Consider the following 21,392-nt stretch of genomic DNA (forward strand, 5'->3'; position numbering starts at 1 on the left):
TTTTTAAGGTGGGAAATTAACTTGCAAAAGTATATATTATCATTAGTATTGATGTTTAAGTGATGGTAGAGGCAGTCATATTGCCACAAAAAAGGAAGCATTTGCAAAGTAAATAGGCTAAAAACACTGGGAGACTGTCCACTTCTAATTCATTCTAGAACAGTCATAAAATAACGATGTAAACTACCAACAGGTCAAATAATTTATCTCACCTGTACGTCTTTCTAAACTAGGAGATTAACCTGGGCTTCTAGCTTTTTTCCCCTTTTGATAGTGATATCCTCAGTCTCTCTTGACCTTGATTTGTAGGATGATGTTTACTTCCATTAGGAGCAAGCTCAACAACACATCATTATATTTATTTTTACTATTGTTTCTAAATACACACACCACACCACAATAGCACTAATAACAATCTAATGACACTCCTTAGAAACTGAAGTTTATATGTTGTGATAAATACTCTATACCTTATGAAACGATAGAATGTGTATCGTTAATACTTTTTTTAGATAATTCCTTCTCATGCCCTGCTGACCCCTCAACTATATCATCTTCATGATGCAGGCAGTACATTACTGTACTTGGGAAGCCATTCAAGCATTCAGGAAGCTCAAGCAGTTGTTTTTCAGGCCCGCTCCCCATAGCATGAACAATAGGCACCTTATTTCACCTTTATCCATCCCTTCACGGCTTAGTTGGTGCTTCCAGTTCTTCTGTTAATAACAAAGATTTTATTGCCAGGATAATTATTCACCTTTGGAGATTAGAGCAAGCATGAGGAATCCATCAAAAAAGTGCAACTGGAAGAACCACCTTATATCAGTAAAAAGCAAACATGAGCCTCTTTGTGTGATGATTCCTCAAGAGTTAACCCCTTTAAGTGAATAGTACTCAATTATGTGATTACAGATTTTCATGTCAATAAATATTGTGAAGGGTAAAAACACAATGCTACCACAAAAACCTCTTTGGTTATTGGACACCTTACTAGCAATGTGACTTCTTTACCAATTCCACTAGCAGGTAGCTCTGAAACCTGTAAGAAATCAGGCGATGGAAATATGCTCCTTGGCTTGTTGAGACATCACTAAGGTAGGAAAGATGACCTGAGAGACAGCTGTATTGGACATTCTTCTCCAGGTTAAAAAAAAAAGTGCCGAAGGACTAAGAACACATTTTTTTTTTCATCAAGAAAGCAAATACAACTCCAGAAAATTCCTCAAGTAACTAGACTTACAAACAAAAACTTAGTTTAGCCCTTGAAAGGCTTTAAATTTAAAAAAATTAATAATTGTACATATTCTAAGATCACTGCTTTCTTCTTCTTTTTTTTTTTTTTAAGATCACTGCTTTCTTAAAGGTGCACAAAACTGAAAAGTATTCATTGTTATTTTTAAAGAATTGTATTTCTGGTGAACTGTCTTTGATACCTAAATATTTAAAATATTTGCTAATTTTATTTAATTTGTTATTTATTCATATTAATAAAATAAAATTAAAATTGGAAACATTGCTAACTTGTTCAGAGTTTGTCATGATGCAAATCATTGAGCATGTAATTCCTTTAAATTTTTTTGTATTTTTAAAAATTATATGTTTAAAATTGAAGTAGAGTTGATGTATAATATTATATAAATTACAGGTGTACAGTATAGTGATTCACAATTTTTAAAGGTTATACTCCATTTATAGTTATTATAAAATATTTGCTATGTAATTCCTTTAAATTATTTCTTGTGGAAGAACTTATTTTTATTTAAGCTGTTAATTATAGCCCTACCATGATCAAAAAACTAAATGTCTTAATACAAAATAGTGTTTCAATTAGCTATATATTTATGAATATTTTTATGCTTAATATTTTAGTGTATAAATAATTTCATTTACTAGCAACAACTCTTAAATTGAACAATAAATCTATAAGCAGAACAGTATTCTATGCTATTCTGTTATTTAATTCAGAGACCAAACTCCCAAGCAATTAATATTCCGATTGCTGCTAATATACTACAATTGTCATAGTTTAACACCAGTTTCAAAAAACAAAATATGTGACTAAGTATTGTGGATTACCTACAATTTCCCATGACTATAAGATCTTACAGTGTATTTCTATGAACAGAGTTCTTAAATATTTCTAAAAAATGTCTGCCTTAGCAGATTTTTTTTTAGTTTATAATGGAAGTTGTGTCAGTGATTTTTTCTGTTTCCCCCTTTATATATGACTTTGCTTTTATTTTTACTTAAAATAGATGGAAGCAAAACTAACTTAGAAGAGGCCATTCTAGGCTTAGTAAGCAGTTGGTCTGTGATAAAGCCAAAGCATGTAATTTACAAAGACAATTTTCCCACTTCAACTATGTTTAAGTCCTTTATTAAGGGACATTCCCATTATTTTTATTTTTATTTTTTTTCCCCATTATTTTTTAATAATTTAAAGTTAAAATGATACTGTTAAGGGATTTTGAAGTTTGAACAATGCTACTTTTAAACCTTTTAAAAGAAAAGAAATTTTCCAAAATTTAATAAATCACATCATGCCAAGTTTCAAACTCAAAGTTTGGATTTGATTCCATATAAAGTACCCAAACAATGAGTTTTAGGTGGCTCCAACTTAGTAACATTTATCTTCCCATTATTTAACTGTTTCCCAAAATATATTCTCTTTCTCCTAACATAAAATACATCATTTTTCCACCCAAACCCCTTATTTTTTTAAACCAAGAAAGCAGGTATTAATATAATGATTCTTAGCATTATGCCACATTAATTTTTTTCTAAGTAATCTGCAATTATTTAGAGATGTTTTTACTACATTGATGTGGGCTAAGTACAATCCTCATTTTTATAGGACAGGATTGCCCTATGACACAGATTTATAAAATTTACACAAAATTTTATAATATTGATACAAAAGTAATTTTTTCAGTGTTTTATTATATTTTAGGATGGCAATACACAAATAGTTTAAATGTGAAATTTAGAACATTTTATCGAAATGAACACAGTAAAACTCTGTTATAAACTGGCATATTGGGACTTCCCTTGTGGTCCAGTGGCTAAGACCCCATGCTCCCAGTGCAGGGGGTCTGGGTTCCCTGGTCGGGGAGCTAGATCCCACGTACCACAACTAAAGATCCTACATGCCGCAACTAAAAGATCCCATATGCAGCAACTAAAAGATCCTGCATGCCGCGACTAAAAAAAAAAAAAAAGAGATCCTGCATGCCGCAACTAAGACCCAATGCAGCCAAATAAATAAATATTTTAAAAAATAAAAAATAAACTGGCATACTATAGCATGCATATAGGCACAAAGTCATAAAGTTTCTTCCAAAATGTAACTTTATTTTTTAAAACCATAGTATTTCACAAGTAATTGAAAATAAGGGTATCTTTCTGTCTTTATATTGTGCCCAATACCAGTGGTATATATCACTGGTGTATAACTGAAATTGGCTGATTGTTTTCACTGAATTGATTAGCTGTTTCAACTTTGTATGGATACAGACTGAAGAGCCTTGACCTCATAAAAGACTTCAGAGGGAGCTCGGTTAGAGACTATACCACAAAGATCTACACCACCATAATTAACTGTGTAACTTGGATTCCCTCCAAAATACTGACACTTGCCCTAATTAGCTAGGTAAGGACATAGAGCTGCTCTCTTGACTTGAAGTACAAAATTTTAGTTTGAAACACAAGTTATACCAAAGAGTTAAGAGGAATGTTTTAGTGGGAAATGTTACGTCTCGGACTCCACAGAAAACAGAAGATCATCCCTGAATGTATTAATGTTCAGAGCCATGCTTCTTGCATTAGTGTGTCTGTCAGATTACCCCTTTTTGTTATGTACCACCATGTAGTATTGTACTTGTTAATATTCCCTAAGCAGCTTAGACAAGTGATCACTGATATATGTTTGGGGTAAATAAATATTTTCATTTTCTCCTCACAATGTGGCGGTTGGTACCCAAAAAGAGTTTGAAGTTGAGTTTTCATTATACAGTGTCATTTGGGGAGAGCAGAAAAGCGGACTACTGGTAAACTGTTAAAGAGTTTGTTCCTGGGAATTCTGTTTTCAAAGATGTAGTTTTCATCCTAGAATTATAGAATTTTGAAATGGAAAGAGACATTAACAATTTTCTAGTCCAACCATTACATTTGCCAGAATAAACTGAAGCCCTGAATGTTAAATCACTTATTCAAGGCCACATAATTTGTTGCCTAGACAAGCTCCTAGAACAGTGTTTTTTCTTGGCCAGTATTTTAAAATGAAAGTTTTCCATCTAATTTTGACATATACTGCCTCAATTTTCTTTCTTTTTAAAACATGGAAATTGAACACAATGTTATAAATAAAAGCTATTAAGTTAATCTTTCTCCTTGTTTATTTTTAAGCTAGAAATAAAAATCAAATGTAGAACAATCAAGACAGACTTTTCAAAGGAATAGATACCACAGATTTGGGGCCCAAGTCTACTCTGGACCCTCAAATATATGGTTTCTTCAACCCTACTTGGACAGAGAAATATGTTGAAAGTTTTTTGTTTTGTTTTGCTTTTAAGAAAAGGAATATTTGACCATATAAAAAACATTTATTTGAGGGTAAGAGAGAGGTTTTTCCCAAATAACAAGATAAGTGTAGCCATCTTGTTTCAATAATTTATAATTCAGCTATTCAGAAAGAATGAGGACTATATAACTGTTTCTTTCTTTAAATGAGAAGCTGGAGCACAATGGGTATGGAGTGGGGAAGATATGATAAATCTTAAAAACTCAAATGACAACTTCCTTGTAGAGAGTGAGACATGGGAAATCACACAACCCCAGATTGTGCAATCTCTAAAGACAGTGATAAAGTGACTACTTCATAGATGAAGATAGACAACATGCTCTTGGACCTACAAGGGAACCCCCTCGTGTGAGAAAGGAAAGAACATACTTTAGCATCATATGCAGTTGCATTTAGACCTAAGGAAAGGCTATCAAATAAATTTTTGAGCAGTTCTCCATAGTAACTTTAATGAGTCTACATTTCAGCTCTCTGTGTTCTCAACACCTCTGTCTACAGCTCAAACGCATGCAGCAGCTGCCAGCCATGCCCATGAATTCCTGATGTCCCAGCCGAGTGCCTCTGCCTCTGAGCTCAAAAAGCCCCTTGCTTGACAGGGGTTAACCATATCCGGAAGGCTCTGGAAGAGGTCTGCTGGGCAGCAGGACTGCTGTTGATGAGAGGCTTCTTGTTGGACTGGAGTCCAGGAGCTGTGGGAAACCCAGAAACAGCAAGGCTCAGATGGGAATAGCAGCAAAGGTATCAGCTTCCGATACTGGTCATGGACTAAGACAAGAGTTAGGAGTTTTTCTCGCCAAACCCCACAGTTGGGAAAGAACTAACATCTCCCGCAAAACCCCACTCCCAAGTAAATTTGATTTGCTATATCATCCTCAAGTTAGAATGAGTCACTAGTTAATTAATTAATGCAATTATGCAAGCATAATTGTAAGCCACCCTGCTGACCTATAAAGATGTTTTTTACCTTTAATTACCAGGAGAAAATGGACAAATTGGAGTTTGAGCACCTAACTTGAAGAAAAAACTAGAAAATATAGTCTCTCCCACCATGCACACCACTCCCAACACATTCTACTTAAAAATCCTTCACATTGTGGGCTTTACTTTTCATTTTTAAAATTGTTACTTTAAATTAGGTCTCAAAGAAAGAAGTTGGCATTTCTTATTCTTTTCAGAGTGGTCTGGGAAATGCTACATCAGTGCACCTGAGAAAAAAATAGGAAAACAAGATCTCTTGTAATTTTGTTTTTGAATCAATACCCGAGATAATGACCAGAAGCAAAAATCCACCGGTGCGTCAGCAAGCAGGATGCTCGGCCAGTCAGCTTCATCCTTCCCCCCTGAGCTGCAGGCTCCACGCCGCCGCTGCGGGCCCCTAGAGCAGATAGATAACGTAGGACAGAATGACCAGACCTATGATGGCAAAGAACATCAGGATGAAAATATCCAGCATTGCGGAGTCGTTGGCCGAGGAGGCCTCTGGGTCCCGGGGAAATGTGAGCTGTGAGCACCAAGGTTGCAGTCAGTGGAGAGAAATGGCTCCCTCTTTCCTCCACTGCTCAGCCCTCCTTTCCCCTCCCCCTCCCAGGGCCTGAGACCAAGGGATGCTGCATCTCCATCAGCAGCTTACTCTCCCCCCTCACCCCACAGCCAACCAATCACAAAGCCCGGGAGCGGGTAACCAAGGAACTGCTCGATTTCGACCAGGCAGAAGTGAAGAGGCTCAATTTCTCCCCAGGAACCCAATCCTACCCCTTTGTATCTAAATGGAGTCTGAATGTTACGGAAGTAGGAAGAGATCTGATCTGTACCCAGGTGCCCAAGGAATGAATCCTCCTGAATGCCTTTCTTCTCCTTTTCCCCTCCCATCATCCTTGGCAAATAAGCTCAGAAAATAATGGCTGGGAGCTGGGTGGGCCCCTGGCACATTGTAAAGTCACGTTATGGAGGGACATGGATGAAGCTCTCACGTGAGTCTCAGATGACATGTCTGGGGACGGAGCTAACACTTATGGGATTCCTATACTGTGTCAGATACTGCACACGTAGTGTAATTTCAACCTCCCTACAAGTCTTTTATAGATGAGGCTCAGAGATGGTCGGGAACTTGCCTAATGTTTCACTGGAAAGGGCAGAGACCAACATTCAAAACTAGGCCTGTCCACTCCGGAGTCCACGTTCTTCTCTCGCTCCAGACTGGCCCACCCTGTTAGTCTGAAATGCCCCCTCAGCCCCACCTGCACTGCTCAGTTTGCGATGCGTGTTGCTCAGATCCCCCCGATTACAGTGTGAGCCCCGAGGTTTCTCCTCCATTGATTCCTTATCTCTTCGTGGTCATTTCCCACATCCTTGTCCCTCTTATATCCTCCTCAGAACTCGTTGCAGTGTTATACCCAGAGAGGGCACTAAAGAACCCTCGGTTAGGCCCATCCCTCTGCAGTAGGTGTCTAGAAATGCAACTCAAGTGACTTCTTTTTAATTGAAGTATAGCTGATTCACTATGTTGTGTTAATTTCTGCTGTACAGCAAAGTGACTCAGTTATATACATATATATTCTTTTTTTTTTTTCTTGCTGTACACGGGCCTCTCACTGTTGTGGCCTCTCCCGTCGTGGAGCACAGGCTCCGGACGCGCAGGCTCAGCAGCCATGGCTCACGGGCCCAGCCACTCCGTGGCATGTGGGATCCCCCCGGACCAGGGCACGAACCCGTGTCCCCTGCATCGGCAGGCGGACTCTCAACCACTGTGCCACCAGGGAAGCCCACATATATATTCTTTTTCCTATTCTTCTAGTGGCTTCTTCTGAGGGGAAAAGAGAATTGGTGTTTTATAGTTGAAGCTGGTGGCAGGTAGTCAGTTATGTCTTATGTAATTTTGATGCCTTTTGTCTTACTTCCTACTAAATTAAAAAAAAACCCAACTCCCTGTGTCACTTCTGAGGCCTAGTGTCCTTGGCTCCACCCCAGCTAGTTCTTTTGAAGGACCCAGGATGAGGGCATTAGCAACCCCTTCATCATGCTAAGCCTCAGGAACTTAGGCCATTTCTAGAAGGGGGTCCAGAAACTCCCCGCATGGGTTCCAGCGGGCAGGGAACGGAGCTGTTGGGGAGTGGAGACTTGGCGCTGGTTCCCTCCCAAGCAGACTGTCCCTGAACTCACTCCGGAGGTGACTGAAGCCTCCTGGGGAGAAGAGGCTCCACAGACAACAGGCTGCAGGCCAACGGAGGCAAGATTCGCCAACTCATTCCCCGTCATTGGGGCAACATTAGGCAGCCTGCGCCTTCGGGAGGGGAGCAGGTGTCAGCACTGACTTTAATTATCCTACCCAGTGCTGCCTCACCACCCCCCACACCGCTGCAGCCTGGCAGCCGCCTCATCCCCAAATTACAAAGGCTTACTCTGGGGAAAGGCCTTTCCTCTCCAGCCTGCTGCTATCCGGAAGCCAGGGAAAGCCTTAATTCTGCGTCCAAGTGGGCAACGCTCCTCTCCACAAAGCCTGACTGGTGGGCCCGCGCTGGGGCTGAAGGATCTGGATTCCTTCTCTACCCCTGTCCCTTTCCCAGCCCTGCAGAAGAGGGGAAGCTGGCTGCCGTGCCAGGTCAGAGGTCAGACCCAGGGCACCTGGAGCAAAGAACGGAGCATGGGAGATACTGCCGGGAGAGGGGCAAAGGGCATGTGGCAAGGTCATGGCGGGAGGCTGGGAGCATCACACTGGGCTCCTAACACCTCCAGTCCTGCCACCAGCTGTGTGACTCCCACCAAACATTTCTGCATTTCTGGGCTTCAGTGAACCCCATCTATAAGATGGACATCACAGTAGTTACTTCTCTCACAGAGCTGGTAATAATGTCAAAGGGAAAAAAACGTGTGTTTAAGATCCATTCATCAGACATCCTGAGTGCTGCTTCGGGTTGCCAGAGCACCTTGTGGATGGCTTCACCCATGTCATCCCACTACAGACTGACCCAGGCCATCTGTCATTTCATTCCTCAAACACGTGCTGAGTTCCTCCTTTGTGTCAGGCAGAGCCAAAACTGCCCCCACCCCCAAGCTGAGCTCATTCATTAATTCAGCAAACATTTGCTGAGCAGTTATGTGCCCAGCCCTGGGCAGGCAGCGGGGTTGGAAAGATGAATTAACCCCATTACCTGCCCTGACAGTGCACTGGCTAGTGGGGAGACAGGTGCAGAACAAAGGAAGTAAGACAGTTAAGACGAGAATATGGGAGCTCAAAGAAGCTTCTGGGAGTGTCACCGAGCTGGGCAGAGGGATGTAGCCAGGAGCCAGCCGGTGAGGAGTTCTCCACAAGGAGGAAGCAGGTGCCCAGGCCCCCGTCAGAGCAGACACACCACTGCTCCCTTCCTCCCAGGGTGACAGCTTCCAGGCTGGTCATTCTCCCCCTGCAGGGCAACAGAGCTCCCAGGAGGGTGATGGGCCAATGCCCCCCAAGCAGACGGGACACACACACACACACAGCAGCACCTCAGAGCCAGAGAGACAACCAAGTCTGCAGGTAAAAATTATACTTTTATTTGAGTCACCAGGAGAAAGAGTCACTTGTGGTCCAAGTCAAATGTTCAAAATCATAACAGCCCAGAAAGATTTGATCCCAAGCACAAGCCCACGAGGGAGGGGACCAAAACAGACCAAGGAAAGACAACCACCCCATATAAAAAGATGAACGGACGTCTACACACACACACACACACACACACACACACACACACACACGGATGAAATGTTTGGACAGAGACAAATTTCACATGGTCATTTCTGTTTCTTTTTAAATACAGGTCTGTGGGGTGGTATTTTTTTTTTTCCAGCTATTAAAAAAAAAAAAAAAAAAAAGGCCCAGAAGTGCATATGTGAGGGGGAAAAGGCAGAAATTAAGCAATAAAGTAATTTTCCCTGGAGGGACATGAGGAAGAAAACAGGAAGCAATACTGAGAGAATTCACTTTTCTCACCATTGGGCTTCTTGCATTTTATTATTGGTCCACTAAAGTTATATTCACATTCTAGCTTTGCTTTCCTGGGATTAGATCAGCTAAAAAACCTGTGAAATGTAAGAAAAGACCAGGACTTGGCCCAGCCCCCAGGTTCTGTGCTCTTCTAGGGATGGATGGTTCTGGAAAGGAATAAGGACTCCCAGCAGCCCCTGGGTCCCTCAGCACCAGTGTGACAGTCCCTCCTCTCTCTGGGGGTGTGTAAGAAATGGTCCCTTATTGTTAGGATGGGAGGACCAGAGGGCTGGCAGCAAGATTCCAGCGGCTGGCTTGCCTTGTTCTGGAAGGAAATTTAAGCCGAGTGAAAAGAGGCTACTTCTTGCTCCCCTAGGTCCTCCTCCCACCCTCTCACCACCCTGCCAACCACAGGTTCTCCAACAGGATGTGTCTCTGACCTTTGGTCCCAGAATCCACATTGTGCTTTGAGATCAAGAGGAAACAAAATGGACCAGCGCCGGCCTCAAGGCTCCCAAAATTGTTCCCTCTCTGCCTCCCTCATCCCCCAAATTGCCCAATGTAAGACACTCCACCTGCCTTCACCTTGGCTCTGGCCAAGGGGGGAAACGGATTGGTCAGGCAGGGGCTCAAGCCTCTGATTCGGGCTAAATATTCCCAAGTCAACTGACAAGCAGTGAGGACTTGATGCTAAATATGCCTGCAGGGCACAAGGATGCAAAGATGTCAACCTGTGGGGCCTGAGTCAGCGGACTCGGGGTGAAGATGGGAGGGGGAGACCCAGAAGGGTGACAAGAAAGCCCAGAGATGAATAAAGCCAGGCAAGGGTCGTCACAGCCACCAACGAGCAAGAGAAGGGACTTGGAGATAGCACCACCTTTCCCTTCCTCATCCTGGGTCTGTGCTTCCAGTTTTGTAGACCTGGGACCCTCTCCCTCTGCTTCAAGGAGGCTTTAAGTAAGTGGGGAGCTAGCCTGGGCAGGGTGGCGGGGGAGACAGTGCGGGTGACACAAGGTCCCCTGGCGGCCCAGAACACAGAGATGGGGGAGAGAATATGCCTGGAGCCACGAAGCCTTCCCCCACCCCTCCCCCACCAAGCGCGCGCGCGCACACACACACACACACACACACACACACTCTCCTTACTTCTGCCTGGCACATTGGAAAGGGGGTGGGTGGGCTTCCTCCATTCGGGGACAGAAGGAGGATTTTTCACTCCAAAGAAAACATAAGGAGTTTCTCTCCCCCGGCGTCCCCCCCTCTCACTGTGGGTTTTGAGGAAAATATCGGGGAGGACAGCTCTGCACACACAGCCCGCACCCCGCCCGCTGCTCTCACGCTCACACTCACCCTCGCCTGTCACGGATACCTGCAGACACTCGCTCCTTCCCCCGCAACAAAGTCCTGGAGATACAGAGGGTCCTGTGGTTTCGCACAGTCCACCTGGGGTCGGGCAGGAAGTGGGCACGGGGGAGGCCATGGAAGGCCTGGAGACACCTTGCCAGGAGGCGCGGCGAGGGGCGGCCTAACTAGATCTCGCGAGAGGCTGGGCTGCCCGGGCGAGAGGCCCGAGGCTTCGATGACCCACCCTCCACAAGGAGGCAAGCCAGGGACGCTGGAGACCGGGGTGGGAGCGTGGGAAAAGGGCTGCAGAGAGAACTCCCCGTTCCCCTGCTTCCTGCAGCTGTCCCTAAAGTAAGAAAGGCGAGAACCGGACCCAAGCCGAGCTTCCTGGAGAGCTGCTCGCCCACACCAGGCTCGGGCGGGCAGCAGAGCAAAATCACAGTGTGAAAAGGAACCGTGTCGGGAGGGATGAACGAATCCCAAAGCAGGAACTTCACCCTCCTCTGTTGCCTTTGAGCTGGGGAGAGGGGGGTGAGGGAGCCCCTTGGAGGGCTGGCAGCCCTCATCTTTGAGAAGCAGAGGCAAAGCCCATCTCACTGGTCCCTGCACAACGGCAGCACCCCCGTCCCCATCCCAGGGGCAAGGGCGGTGGGTCCCACTCCCGGGAGTGTGTGAAGCAACTCCCGGCCGCCCTGGGAGTCCTGGGGGTCCGGGGCTCACCCCAGCCTGGAATGTTCGGGTGTGTGAGGAGGTGGGCAGGAGGGGCTGAGGGGGCAGAAAAGAGAGAAGGCAGAGGCCTGGGAGCTGACGGGTCGCCCCCCCCCGACCAGCGCCACGGGCCTCGGCTTCCCCCAGAGCGGTCCACACCTGTTCCATCCAGAGAGAAAATCAAGAAGTTGATCAAGGGGAAAACCTGCCAGAGGAAGGAGCCGCGAAAGTGGCAGATCAAGGCTTCGGTTGGCAAAAGAAGCTGGAAGAGGGGGAGGATAAACAAGCTGCTGCAGATTTTAAAAAACAGAGACACCAAAGGGTGGACAGGTCACGCCCAGGACGGATGCGATGCTGTGGAATGCACTGAAGACGGATGGGGCGGGCGGCGCCCGGCGGGCTCAGATGGCCTCCACGTAGTTGGCCGGCAGCATCCCCGTGTCGCCGGTGCGCTCCACGGTCCCGTACATCCAGCCGTCGTCGATCTGCTGCACGTTGACGATGGTGTCCCCGTCCTGGAAGGAGACCTCGTCCTCGTCGGCGGCACTGTAGTCGTACACGGCGCGGTACCGCTTCTGCAGGGGTCGGGGCGTGGTTAGTCAGGGGTGCCTAGCTCTCTGGGACCCCAGAGCAGAGTGGACCAGGAGCTGCGAGACACGGAAGGGCTGGGCTCTGCCATGAATTTTCTCACCTCTGTGTCTCATTTTCTGAGAGCAGCCACCTTTTTAATAATGCATCTGGCGTCTACTAAGGGCCAGGCACAAACAGGGACGGAGGTTACAATAGTTCTCCCCTGTCTCTCAGAACAGGAACGCAGTAATGTCCGATGGACACCATGCCGGGTAGAGGTTAAAAATATGACATGTCCTGTGTTCTATGATCTGCATTTTTTTTTCTTTTGGCCACCCCGTGTGGCATGCGGGATCTTAGTTCCCCGACTAGAGATCGAACCCGTGCCCCCTGCAGTGGAAGCTCGGAATCTTAACCACTGGACTGCCGGGGAAGTCCCTATCTGTGTTATTATAAGCACCAGTCTTTCTTCTTTTTTTGAAGCTGTTGATGAATCTGGTTCCCAAATTCAGGACAAAGACCAATTCCTGTGAGAAAACCTCCAGGTGACACAAGACATATCTGTCAGGTCCCACCTTCCAACCTCAGCCAAAGTCTTGTGCTTAAGCCCCAGCTCTAGGAAATGTCCAGTAAAAACACATGAACTCTAGCTGTGATCTTGGAAGTAGGCAAGATTCTAACGTCCTCTGACCCTCACTGCCCTTGACATCGACTTGTCTCCGGGGGTCAGCTCAGGCTTTACGGTGCCCCAGGCCAGGCTCTGGGATCAGTGTGGGTCCCGGGCTGGACGAGCCCATTAGAAACCTCCAGGATCTGCCCCCACTGCCCCGCCCCACCACACCACCAGGACCCCTGCTCAGACCTTCTGTTTCCAGCCTCTGGTCTGCCTCCTCCAACTGTTCATCCTTTGTGATCTTGGGGGAACTTTCCAAAATGCAAACCTGAGGATGTTACTCCCTGGCTTTAAATCCTTCAGAGGCCCCCTATCCTCTTCAGCATGAAATTTCAAACTTTTTTTTCCCCTCGCAGCAGAAACCAGCTTCATCAGCCCCGAAGGCTATGGAATAAGAGGTCACAGCCCTCAAGAAATGACTGAAGTGACCTCGGTCTCTTATCACCAACTCTGCCTTTAATCTCTTAGGCCAAGTCACCACACCTAAGCCTGCATCTTGCAATAGCTGCCTAACTCATCTCCCTGCTTCCGCCCTCAATCTTCTATTGCTGCTTCTCAATGCAGCTGCTAGAGCCATCTTTTAAAAACACAAGTCAAACCCCTTACTCTGCACAGCTCACCAGTCACAAAGGCCTTCCTAATGGCCTACAAGTCCCTGCATGACCAGACGTCATTCCCTGCTCTCTTCCCCTCTCTGGTCACCTTGGCCTTCCTGCTGATCCTTGAACTTTCCTAGAACATTCCTGCCTCAGGACCTTTGCAATTGCTGTTCTCCTCCACCACTCATTCCTTTACTGAGAACTTTGCTGTTCTCTCCCCTCCTCATTCGGCTGTCTTTTTCTTCACAGCTTATCTCTGACCTTTTGTTACATACCTACTTACCTATTGGCTTTCGTGTTTGTCTCCCGACTGGAATGTAAGCTTCAAGAGGGCAGGAAGGTGGACTTTTATTCAGAGCCAAATCCCTTCAGTCCAGAACAGGCTTAGTGAGTACTGGAAGGACTGGCTGGTCTATCTGGAACCTCATCCTTCACACGACCTCTCCGGCCCACCTGACACCCCAGATAGCACTGACAATCATTCCCTCGTTTGTGTGGCCAGAGCCTGAGGCCCGATCAGGCCACTTATCTCAAGCTTCTTTATTTCTCGGAGTATTGTCCCTCCTGCTTCTACATGAGCTACTTTGAATTCCAAGGCATCCGGCACAGAGGAGCTAAGCTTGGCTGCACCGTCACTGCGATAAGTAACAGGACTTACAGACCGAACTTCAAGTCTGAGGGCCGGTAAGCCTGATCCCACCCCACCTCCCACTTTGCTCATTAATTTATTCACTAAATTGATGACTGCCCGCTTTGTGCCTGGCTCAGGGTAGGTGAACCAAAGAGACACTGCCCTGCCCACATGGAGCGTCAAGTCCAGTGGGGGTCACAGTCAGAAGATGACAAACCCAGAGAACTGTTTTAAGGTGGAAAAAGTGCTCTGAAGGAAACCAGTCGGGCGGAAGGACAGACACGTCAGGGGAGACCCACTCGACACAGGGTGGTTTGGGAGGGTGCCTCAGAGGCAGGGGCAAGCTGAGATCTGAAGGACCTGGCAGGTCGTCGTCATGGAGACTGGGGAGCAGGGCGCAGTCTGGAGGGCCCCGAGCAGAAAGGTGCTTTGTGTGCTCCCAGGTAGCTGGAGTAAGGAAACGTGGGCCAGGAGCTGGGTGGACGAGACTCGCCCAATGTACAGCTATGGCTGGAACACAGGGTCCCAATCTGCCCCCTACACCACACTTCCTTTCTGCTCGAGAGGCTGAGACCCCTATTATCTGCAGATGGCAAGGGAGCTGGGGTCAAAGGTCAGGGGAGGCCAGGCCTCCTGGGTGGGTTTTCTAAGGAAAGTCCAAGAATTACATCCAGGAAGTCTCCCCTAGGCCCACTCACCTCCCACACCTCCTCTCCCCGCAGCCAGGGCTACTCACCCCGCCCCCGCCTGGGGCACTGCGCTGTATGGAGACCAGGGCTGCAGGCTCCTTGTAGCCACCGTAGGACTGGGCTGCCTGCTGCTGCTGGGGCTGCTGGTAAACTGGAAGCCGGCAGGAGACGGGCTCAGAAACTGTCTTGCCAAAGCCAGCCCGCTCCCTTCTTCCACGAAGCCCATGCCATGTATTTCCACCGCCCATCACCTCACTCAACCGCCACGCTGCTCAAAGGCTTCTGTCTCTGTGCACATTTGCTGGTGCCGAGAATTCTGCAGCGGGGGCTGCGTCTCCCCCCATGGCGCTGAGATCCCAGAACGAGCCCTGACCCTGGTGCTTGTGCCCTCGGTAGGGATGGGACCTGGGGGTGTGTGTGTACACGAGGCTTCCCTCTCACCTCCTCCCCACCCTGTAGCCGGCCTGGTCTCAGGTCATCTGCGCACACAGGCCTCACGCTCACCTGGGGCGCTGGTTGGGATGTGGTGAGGCTGCTGCTCCTGGGGCCGCCGATAGCCAGTGTCCTGGGGATCTCGGCGCTCCGGCTCCAGGCCCTCACCCCCGCTGGGGCCCATGCGGCTCTTCTCAAACTCTTCGTGGTATTTTATCTGCGGGGGCAGAAAGTGCTGGGTGAAGGACCCACAGCAAACCAGCCAAAGCTCCCCTTCCGCTGCCACTCAAGATCCTGGGACGGGAGAGACTCCTGGAGGTCTCCAGGCAAAGAGAGCTGGGTTCTTGTTGGGGGTGTACCAGCTATGGGCCCGTGAACAAGCACTTAACCTTGCTACACCTCCATTTCCACTTTACAGGGGTTGCTGAAGGATGCAATGAGATAGTGGAGGTAAAAGGGCCACGTAAACTAAAGCACCAGACAAATGTAAGTGGTCATTTTTCTGTGCCTGTGACAGGGGCTAGGGCTACCCTGCTTTCACACTGGTCCACAGCAGCAAAAGCAGCAACTCCTGTTTATTGAGCACCTACTAGGTGCCAGGCACTGTGCTAGGTGTTCTGCATCACACGCTCGTTTTACCTTGACAGCACCTACAAGGGGGTACAGTAGAGTCGCCATTGAACAGACAAGGAGGAAACTAAGGCACCGACAAGTAGCATGAGTTACCCACGCTCACGGAGACTCCAGAGACTGTGCTCTTAACCAGCAGGCAACTCTGCCTCTTGTGGGCATGACCTCGCAGAGTTCTGCTGAGGACCCTAGCCTGCAGGGCAAAGAAATGCCAGGCCCTCCCTTGAGGGTGGGTTGGTATCTAGAAGATGAGTTCCTTCTCTCCTCAGGTTCCAAAAATGGGCAAAAAGAGGCCTAGAGAAGCCACATACCCCAGGGTCCTCAGCAAGGGCTGGCTGAACACACCAGGACCCAGAGCTGCGTTCTTAAGATCTGGTCTTCAGACTGTCTGCTCCCAACCCACCTGAGCTGCTTGTTAGAATGCAGGTCCCAGGACCTTCCACAGAATCTACAAAATCAGGGCTGGGGTTTTGGAACATGAACTTTTTTTTTTCTTTCTTTCTTTCTCTCTCTCTCTCCTTCTTTCTTTCTTTCTTTTTTTTTTTTGTGGGGGGGGGACTATGCACTTTTAAAAGATTCCCCCAGGTGAGTCTGAAGCAGGCTCAAGTTTGAGAACCAGTGATCCAGAGCAGAGGTTGGCAAACTCTGGTCCACGGGCCTGCAGCCTGTTTGCTCACGGCCTGCGAGCTAAGAACAGTTTCTACATTTTGTAATGTTTGGAGGATGGGGATGGGGGAGCGGGGGGAGAATTAAGAGGAATAAGATTGGTAACATGTGAAATTTCTATGACATTCAAATTTCAGTGTCCAGAAATAAAGTTTTACTGGAACACAGTCTCACCATTCATTTCCCCATTACCTATGGTTGCTTTCATTGCAGAGCTGAGTAGCTTCGACAGAGGCCCTTCGGCCCATAAAGCCTAAAATATTTACTATCTGGCCCTTTACAGGAAAAGTTTGCTGATCCCCGCTTGCCCAAATATGTTGACTGCATATTCCTGTTGGTAAAATCTGTTTTAGCACAATCCTCCCAAATTGGATCTATTTTATCAATTACACACAAGCATCACTTTACAAATATGGAATGTCTCCTGTAAAACTTACACCAAAAATATGAATAAAACAAAGGATGAGATGAAAAAGAACCACCTCCAGGAGTTCTAGGGTTTTCCCCCTGTACTCCCAGTGGCATGTAGCCCACACCCCACCTTGAGGACCCCTAGTGGGGTCTATTCACTTTTCAGAGAGGATACTGGTGGGGAGGAGGCAACCAAGCAGAGGTGGAAGGCCCATGGTGTGTGTGTTCCGGGATCACTGGGCGGGGCCGGGGCTCGGGGAGGAAGTGGGACAGAGAGTGACAGAATAGCTCCCCCTCACCCCCCAGAGGACACCTGGAAAGCAGGACACAGAAAACTGGTCCTGGGGCTTCCCTGGTGGCGCAGTTGTTGAGAGTCCGCCTGCCAATGCAGGGGACACGGGTTCGTGCCCCGGCCCAGGAGGATTCCACGTGCCGCGGAGCGGCTGGGCCCGTGAGCCATGGCCGCTGGGCCTGCGCATCCGGAGCCTGTGCTCCGTGGTGGAAGAGGCCACAACAGTGAGAGGCCCGCGTACCGCAAAAAAAAATAAACAAACAAAACTGGTCCTGTCCTGAGCAGACCCAGGCCTGAATTCTCTCCAGGCCTTGGACCAGAAGCCGGTTCTCACTTCCTGTTCACCAGGATCCTGGCCCGGGGCTTCTCCCAGTGAAAAGGGGGGTGGGGTGAGGGGACAGGGAACGGATGGGGGCAAAGCCTGCCCCGTTTCCCGGAGCAGAAGCATCGAGCGACCCTGTGCCCCGGAAGCCCCTGCCAAGGCCTGATCCGGCTGTCCCAGCCCGGGACCTCCCATGGGCCAGCCCCTCCCACTTTCTTTGCTGCCTTCTCGCATCCGCTTTGCAAGCAGGGCAGAGTTAACACTGGGCCAGGCAGGCCTGACACAGGAGTAGCTGGGCTAAAGGTCTGCGGGGGTGGTCGGCTGGGACCACCCACGTCGTCCCGCTGCGCTTCCAGCTGTTCACTGTCGGGGACGCACTGCAGCCCAGGCCGGGCCCGTCTGGAGGCCGGGAGGACCGGCCCCCTCCTCCCGCTGCCCCGTCCCTCCATGGCCGAGTAGGGACCCGCGCCCAAGTGGCGAAATAAACCGAGCCCATTCCTGAAGGGGAGGCCGCTGGCCCTGGTCAGACTGAAAACCCATCGAATCCCTGAACTCCCACAAGGAAGAGCACCCAGGGGTGAAGTTCAAAGACACGGGGCCAGTGCCCTGTTCTCAGATTCCTAAGACAAGGGCAAAAGGTGAGTGTCCCTGAGCCCCACTCCCTTGGTGACCCCGTCCTCTGGTGAGCAGTCGGGGGTGGGGACAAGGAGAGGCCTCTAGGCTCCCAAGGCAACTGGCCTTCTGACTTCTGTCCTGGGGGGTGGGAAAGGTCAGCTTCCCTTGTTTACTGTCTGTGAATGAAAAGAGGCCTGACTCTGGGAGCCGATGACTAGGGGAGGGAAAGTGCACATGTGGAGGCCGACAGAGGCCTGCACTGGGCCCTGAGGGAGCCAGGAGGTGGGCTGAGGGGCAGGTGTGTCCCTGGTGCCAGGGCCCAGCTACCCCGGCTGATAGCCCACTTCTCTGGGTACGGCTCTGTCTGTGTTAGTGAAGGGGTGACTCTCTGAGGAAGAAGGCATGACTGGGTCCCAGGCCTGGCACCATCCCCTTTTGTGTCCTACACACTTAGTCCTTCATCGAGAGCTGCAGTGTCCCTCCCACGCCTCATCCCTGGGGTCATCAGCCCTTCACTTGCTCACGTGAGCTTGTAAGAGTCCCGTCCCCTCTGGGCCTCAGTTTCCTCATCTTAAAAAGAGGTTACGGGGCTTCCCTCGTGGCGCAGTGGTTGAGAGTCCACCTGCCGATGCAGGGGACACGGGTTCGTGCCCCGGTCCGGGAAGATCCCACATGCCGCGGAGCGGCTGGGCCTGTGAGCCATGGCCGCTGAGCCTGCGCGTCCGGAGCCTGTGCTCCGCAACGGGAGAGGCCACAACAGTGAGAGGCCCGCGTACCGCAAAAAAAAAAGAGGTTACGGCACCACCTGCTCCCACGTGGTCTTGAGGCTCCCAGCTACCTCTAGGAACCTAGCCAAACTCTAGAGCTGAAAGCAAGGATGGACATGTGTGCATTTCCACAAGTGGCTGATGGGATCCATCTTGCTCCTTAAAAAGCCACCCCACATGCGTAAATATATATAAAATTAGGGCCAGCTGATCCAGGTGGACAGGGTAGTGGCAGCCTCCCCACCATCGATGCAGGAACCACCTGTTTATCGTAATAGTAGTAACCTTGACCTTTGCTGAGCTCTTCACATTGAGTTCTCTGCACATAATCTCCCTTGGCCCTGACAATAATCACCCTAAAAAAATAAGTCGGAGAGGTACACTTTAATTCCTAGTTTACAGAAGTAAATGAGGCTCAGAAATTAAATGACTTTCATTACTCAGTCAGGGCTGAGGCTGGTGACACAAGGACAAAGCCACAGCTGCACAGGCCCTTTCCTGGGTCAGGGTGACCACATGCCCAAGTCTGCCCCTAGTCCCAGTTCATATCTTCTGGAATAGATATGAATAGCACTGCCTTTCACTCTCAAAAGGGATGATAATCACAAGGTCACCCTAACTTTGAGAGAAGGGGTGCCTGGCACTTGAGTCAGGAGTTGCAGCGCAGAGGGGAAATGGACTGCAAAAAGCAAGGTTGCAGCTCCCTTCTGCCCAGCCCCACCCGATAAAATTTCAATCCTCTCAACTTCCTCTCCCTCCCCTGCCCAACAAGCGAGGAAACTGTTATTACTTTGCTGATCAACCTAGTGGTCTGAGAAACAAGGAGGCACCTTAAAGGGTGTTAGCACATTCAAAAGGGAAATGAACATTTTTCAGAGGCCAAGGCCCTGTCTGATCCCTCCCTGTTCCAAGCTCAGCAAAGTTCAAATCGTCTAAATGCCCTGAAAAGGTGTCACCATAAGCTCAGAAGTGTCAGCAGAGCCCTGGTCTAAAAACTGTCCTGGGATCCCATGGAAGGATGCCAGGCTGTAACTGTGCTCATGAGATCCAAGTGCACATGGGTGGAGGGACCCAGGCCTAAGGACCCTCCCCACTCATCCAAGGGCCCTGCCAGCCAGGACTCCAGGATGACTAGTTGAGGGTCCATTCCAAACCTAAGAAAAATGCATTTTTTCTGCTAGCTGATGTTCCTTTTTCTGAACCCCTGTTCTCCTGATTGTGGTGGAAAACAAAGGTCTGACTCCACACTTGCTTCCACATGATTCTACATCATGACCAAAAAGGGAATTTCAGGCTTTGAATGGAATAGTCAACTCACCAGCCAGGGCCTGTTTTTTTCTAACAGTGCTTCCGTTTGTTGCAGTCCTCTGTGGTGCCCTTATATGTATAACTCATTTCCTTTTCTCAGCCAGCCCAAGAACAATGTATCACTGTCACCCCCATTTTACAGATGGGGAAACCAACGCTCAGGAGGTAGGTAAGGGGTGGGTGAGTCCTAACATCAGCTCCTAGTTCTCAACCACCATGTTATGCTGTGCTCCCTGTGAGAGACTAACACGATTTTGTTTTTAAAACAACTGTAAATCTGTGCTCGATTTCATTAGTAATCAGAGAAATGCAAGTTAAAACCATGAGATACCACTACACACAATCAAAGTGGCTAAAATGAACAAGTCTAAGGATGTAGAGCCATGGAAACTCTCATCACTGCTGGCGAGAGGGTAAATCAATACCACTGCTCGAAAAGTAGTTCAGTGCTATCTGGTAAGGCTGAAGGAACATACGCTCTGAGATCTGGCAATTCCACTCCACATTAACACTAGGAAATATGTATGAAGCTGTCCACAGCCATAGAAGCAATCCAAATGACCATCAACACCTGAATCAATATAAGCATTTTTAAATGGAATGCTATACAACGACAAAAAAGAACAAACTACAGCTGCATGCAAACATGTACATGATTCTTTAAACCCAATGTTGCCCAAAGGAGGCAAGACACAAAAGAATAGATATGTTCAAAATTGGGAAAAACAAAACTATAGTATTCAGAAATGCATAGTTGGGGGGAGGGGTAAATTAAGACTTTGAGATACATATACACACTACTAAATATAAAAGAGATAATCAACAAGGACCTACTGTATAGCACAGGGAACTATACTCAATATCTTGTAATAAACTATAAGGGAAAAGAATCTGGGGGAAAAACATGTATATATAAAACTGAATCACTTCTCTATACACCTGAAACTAACACAGAATTGTAAACCAAGTATACTTCAATTTAAAAACAAGAAAAAAAATTACATACTAAAAAAAGAAAGCATAGCTACATTTTAAAACTGTAAAGAAAAGAACAGCAGACGTTTTCAAAAATTAAACTACAGGGTTGTCCAACAAGCCCACCTCCGGGCCATTTGACTCCGGAGCTAGAATTTTCTTTGACTTTACTATTTACTACTGATTAGGCCTGGACTATATAAGGAATGAAGCTTATTTAA

General features: G+C 48.0%; 2 protein-coding genes across 3 annotated transcripts in view; one reads left to right on the top strand and one right to left on the bottom strand.

Annotated features, from left to right (window-relative positions):
* The window catches only part of FBXO47 (F-box protein 47), a 28,376-nt gene extending 23,164 nt beyond the window's left edge, over positions 1–5,212 (top strand). Inside the window, exon 11 of the mRNA XM_081220005.1 lies at positions 5,078–5,212. Within this exon, the coding sequence (XP_081076131.1) occupies positions 5,078–5,172 (95 nt within the window). The 3' untranslated portion in view covers positions 5,173–5,212. The remainder of the gene's footprint in view (positions 1–5,077) is intronic.
* A 3,875-nt stretch (positions 5,213–9,087) lies between these two features.
* Positions 9,088–21,392, bottom strand: part of LASP1 (LIM and SH3 protein 1) — a 40,796-nt gene continuing 28,491 nt past the window's right edge. For both annotated transcript variants that reach the window (XM_081218152.1, XM_081218153.1), the window contains exons 5-7: positions 15,258–15,402; positions 14,801–14,904; positions 9,088–12,166 (exon numbers count right to left, since the gene is read on the bottom strand). In XM_081218152.1, the coding sequence (XP_081074278.1) occupies positions 11,993–12,166; positions 14,801–14,904; positions 15,258–15,402 (423 nt within the window). In that variant the 3' untranslated portion in view covers positions 9,088–11,992. The remainder of the gene's footprint in view (positions 12,167–14,800; positions 14,905–15,257; positions 15,403–21,392) is intronic.

The sequence above is a fragment of the Mesoplodon bidens genome, assembly GCF_964165515.1.
Source record: "Mesoplodon bidens genome assembly, chromosome: 19".
NCBI lineage: Eukaryota > Metazoa > Chordata > Mammalia > Artiodactyla > Ziphiidae > Mesoplodon > Mesoplodon bidens.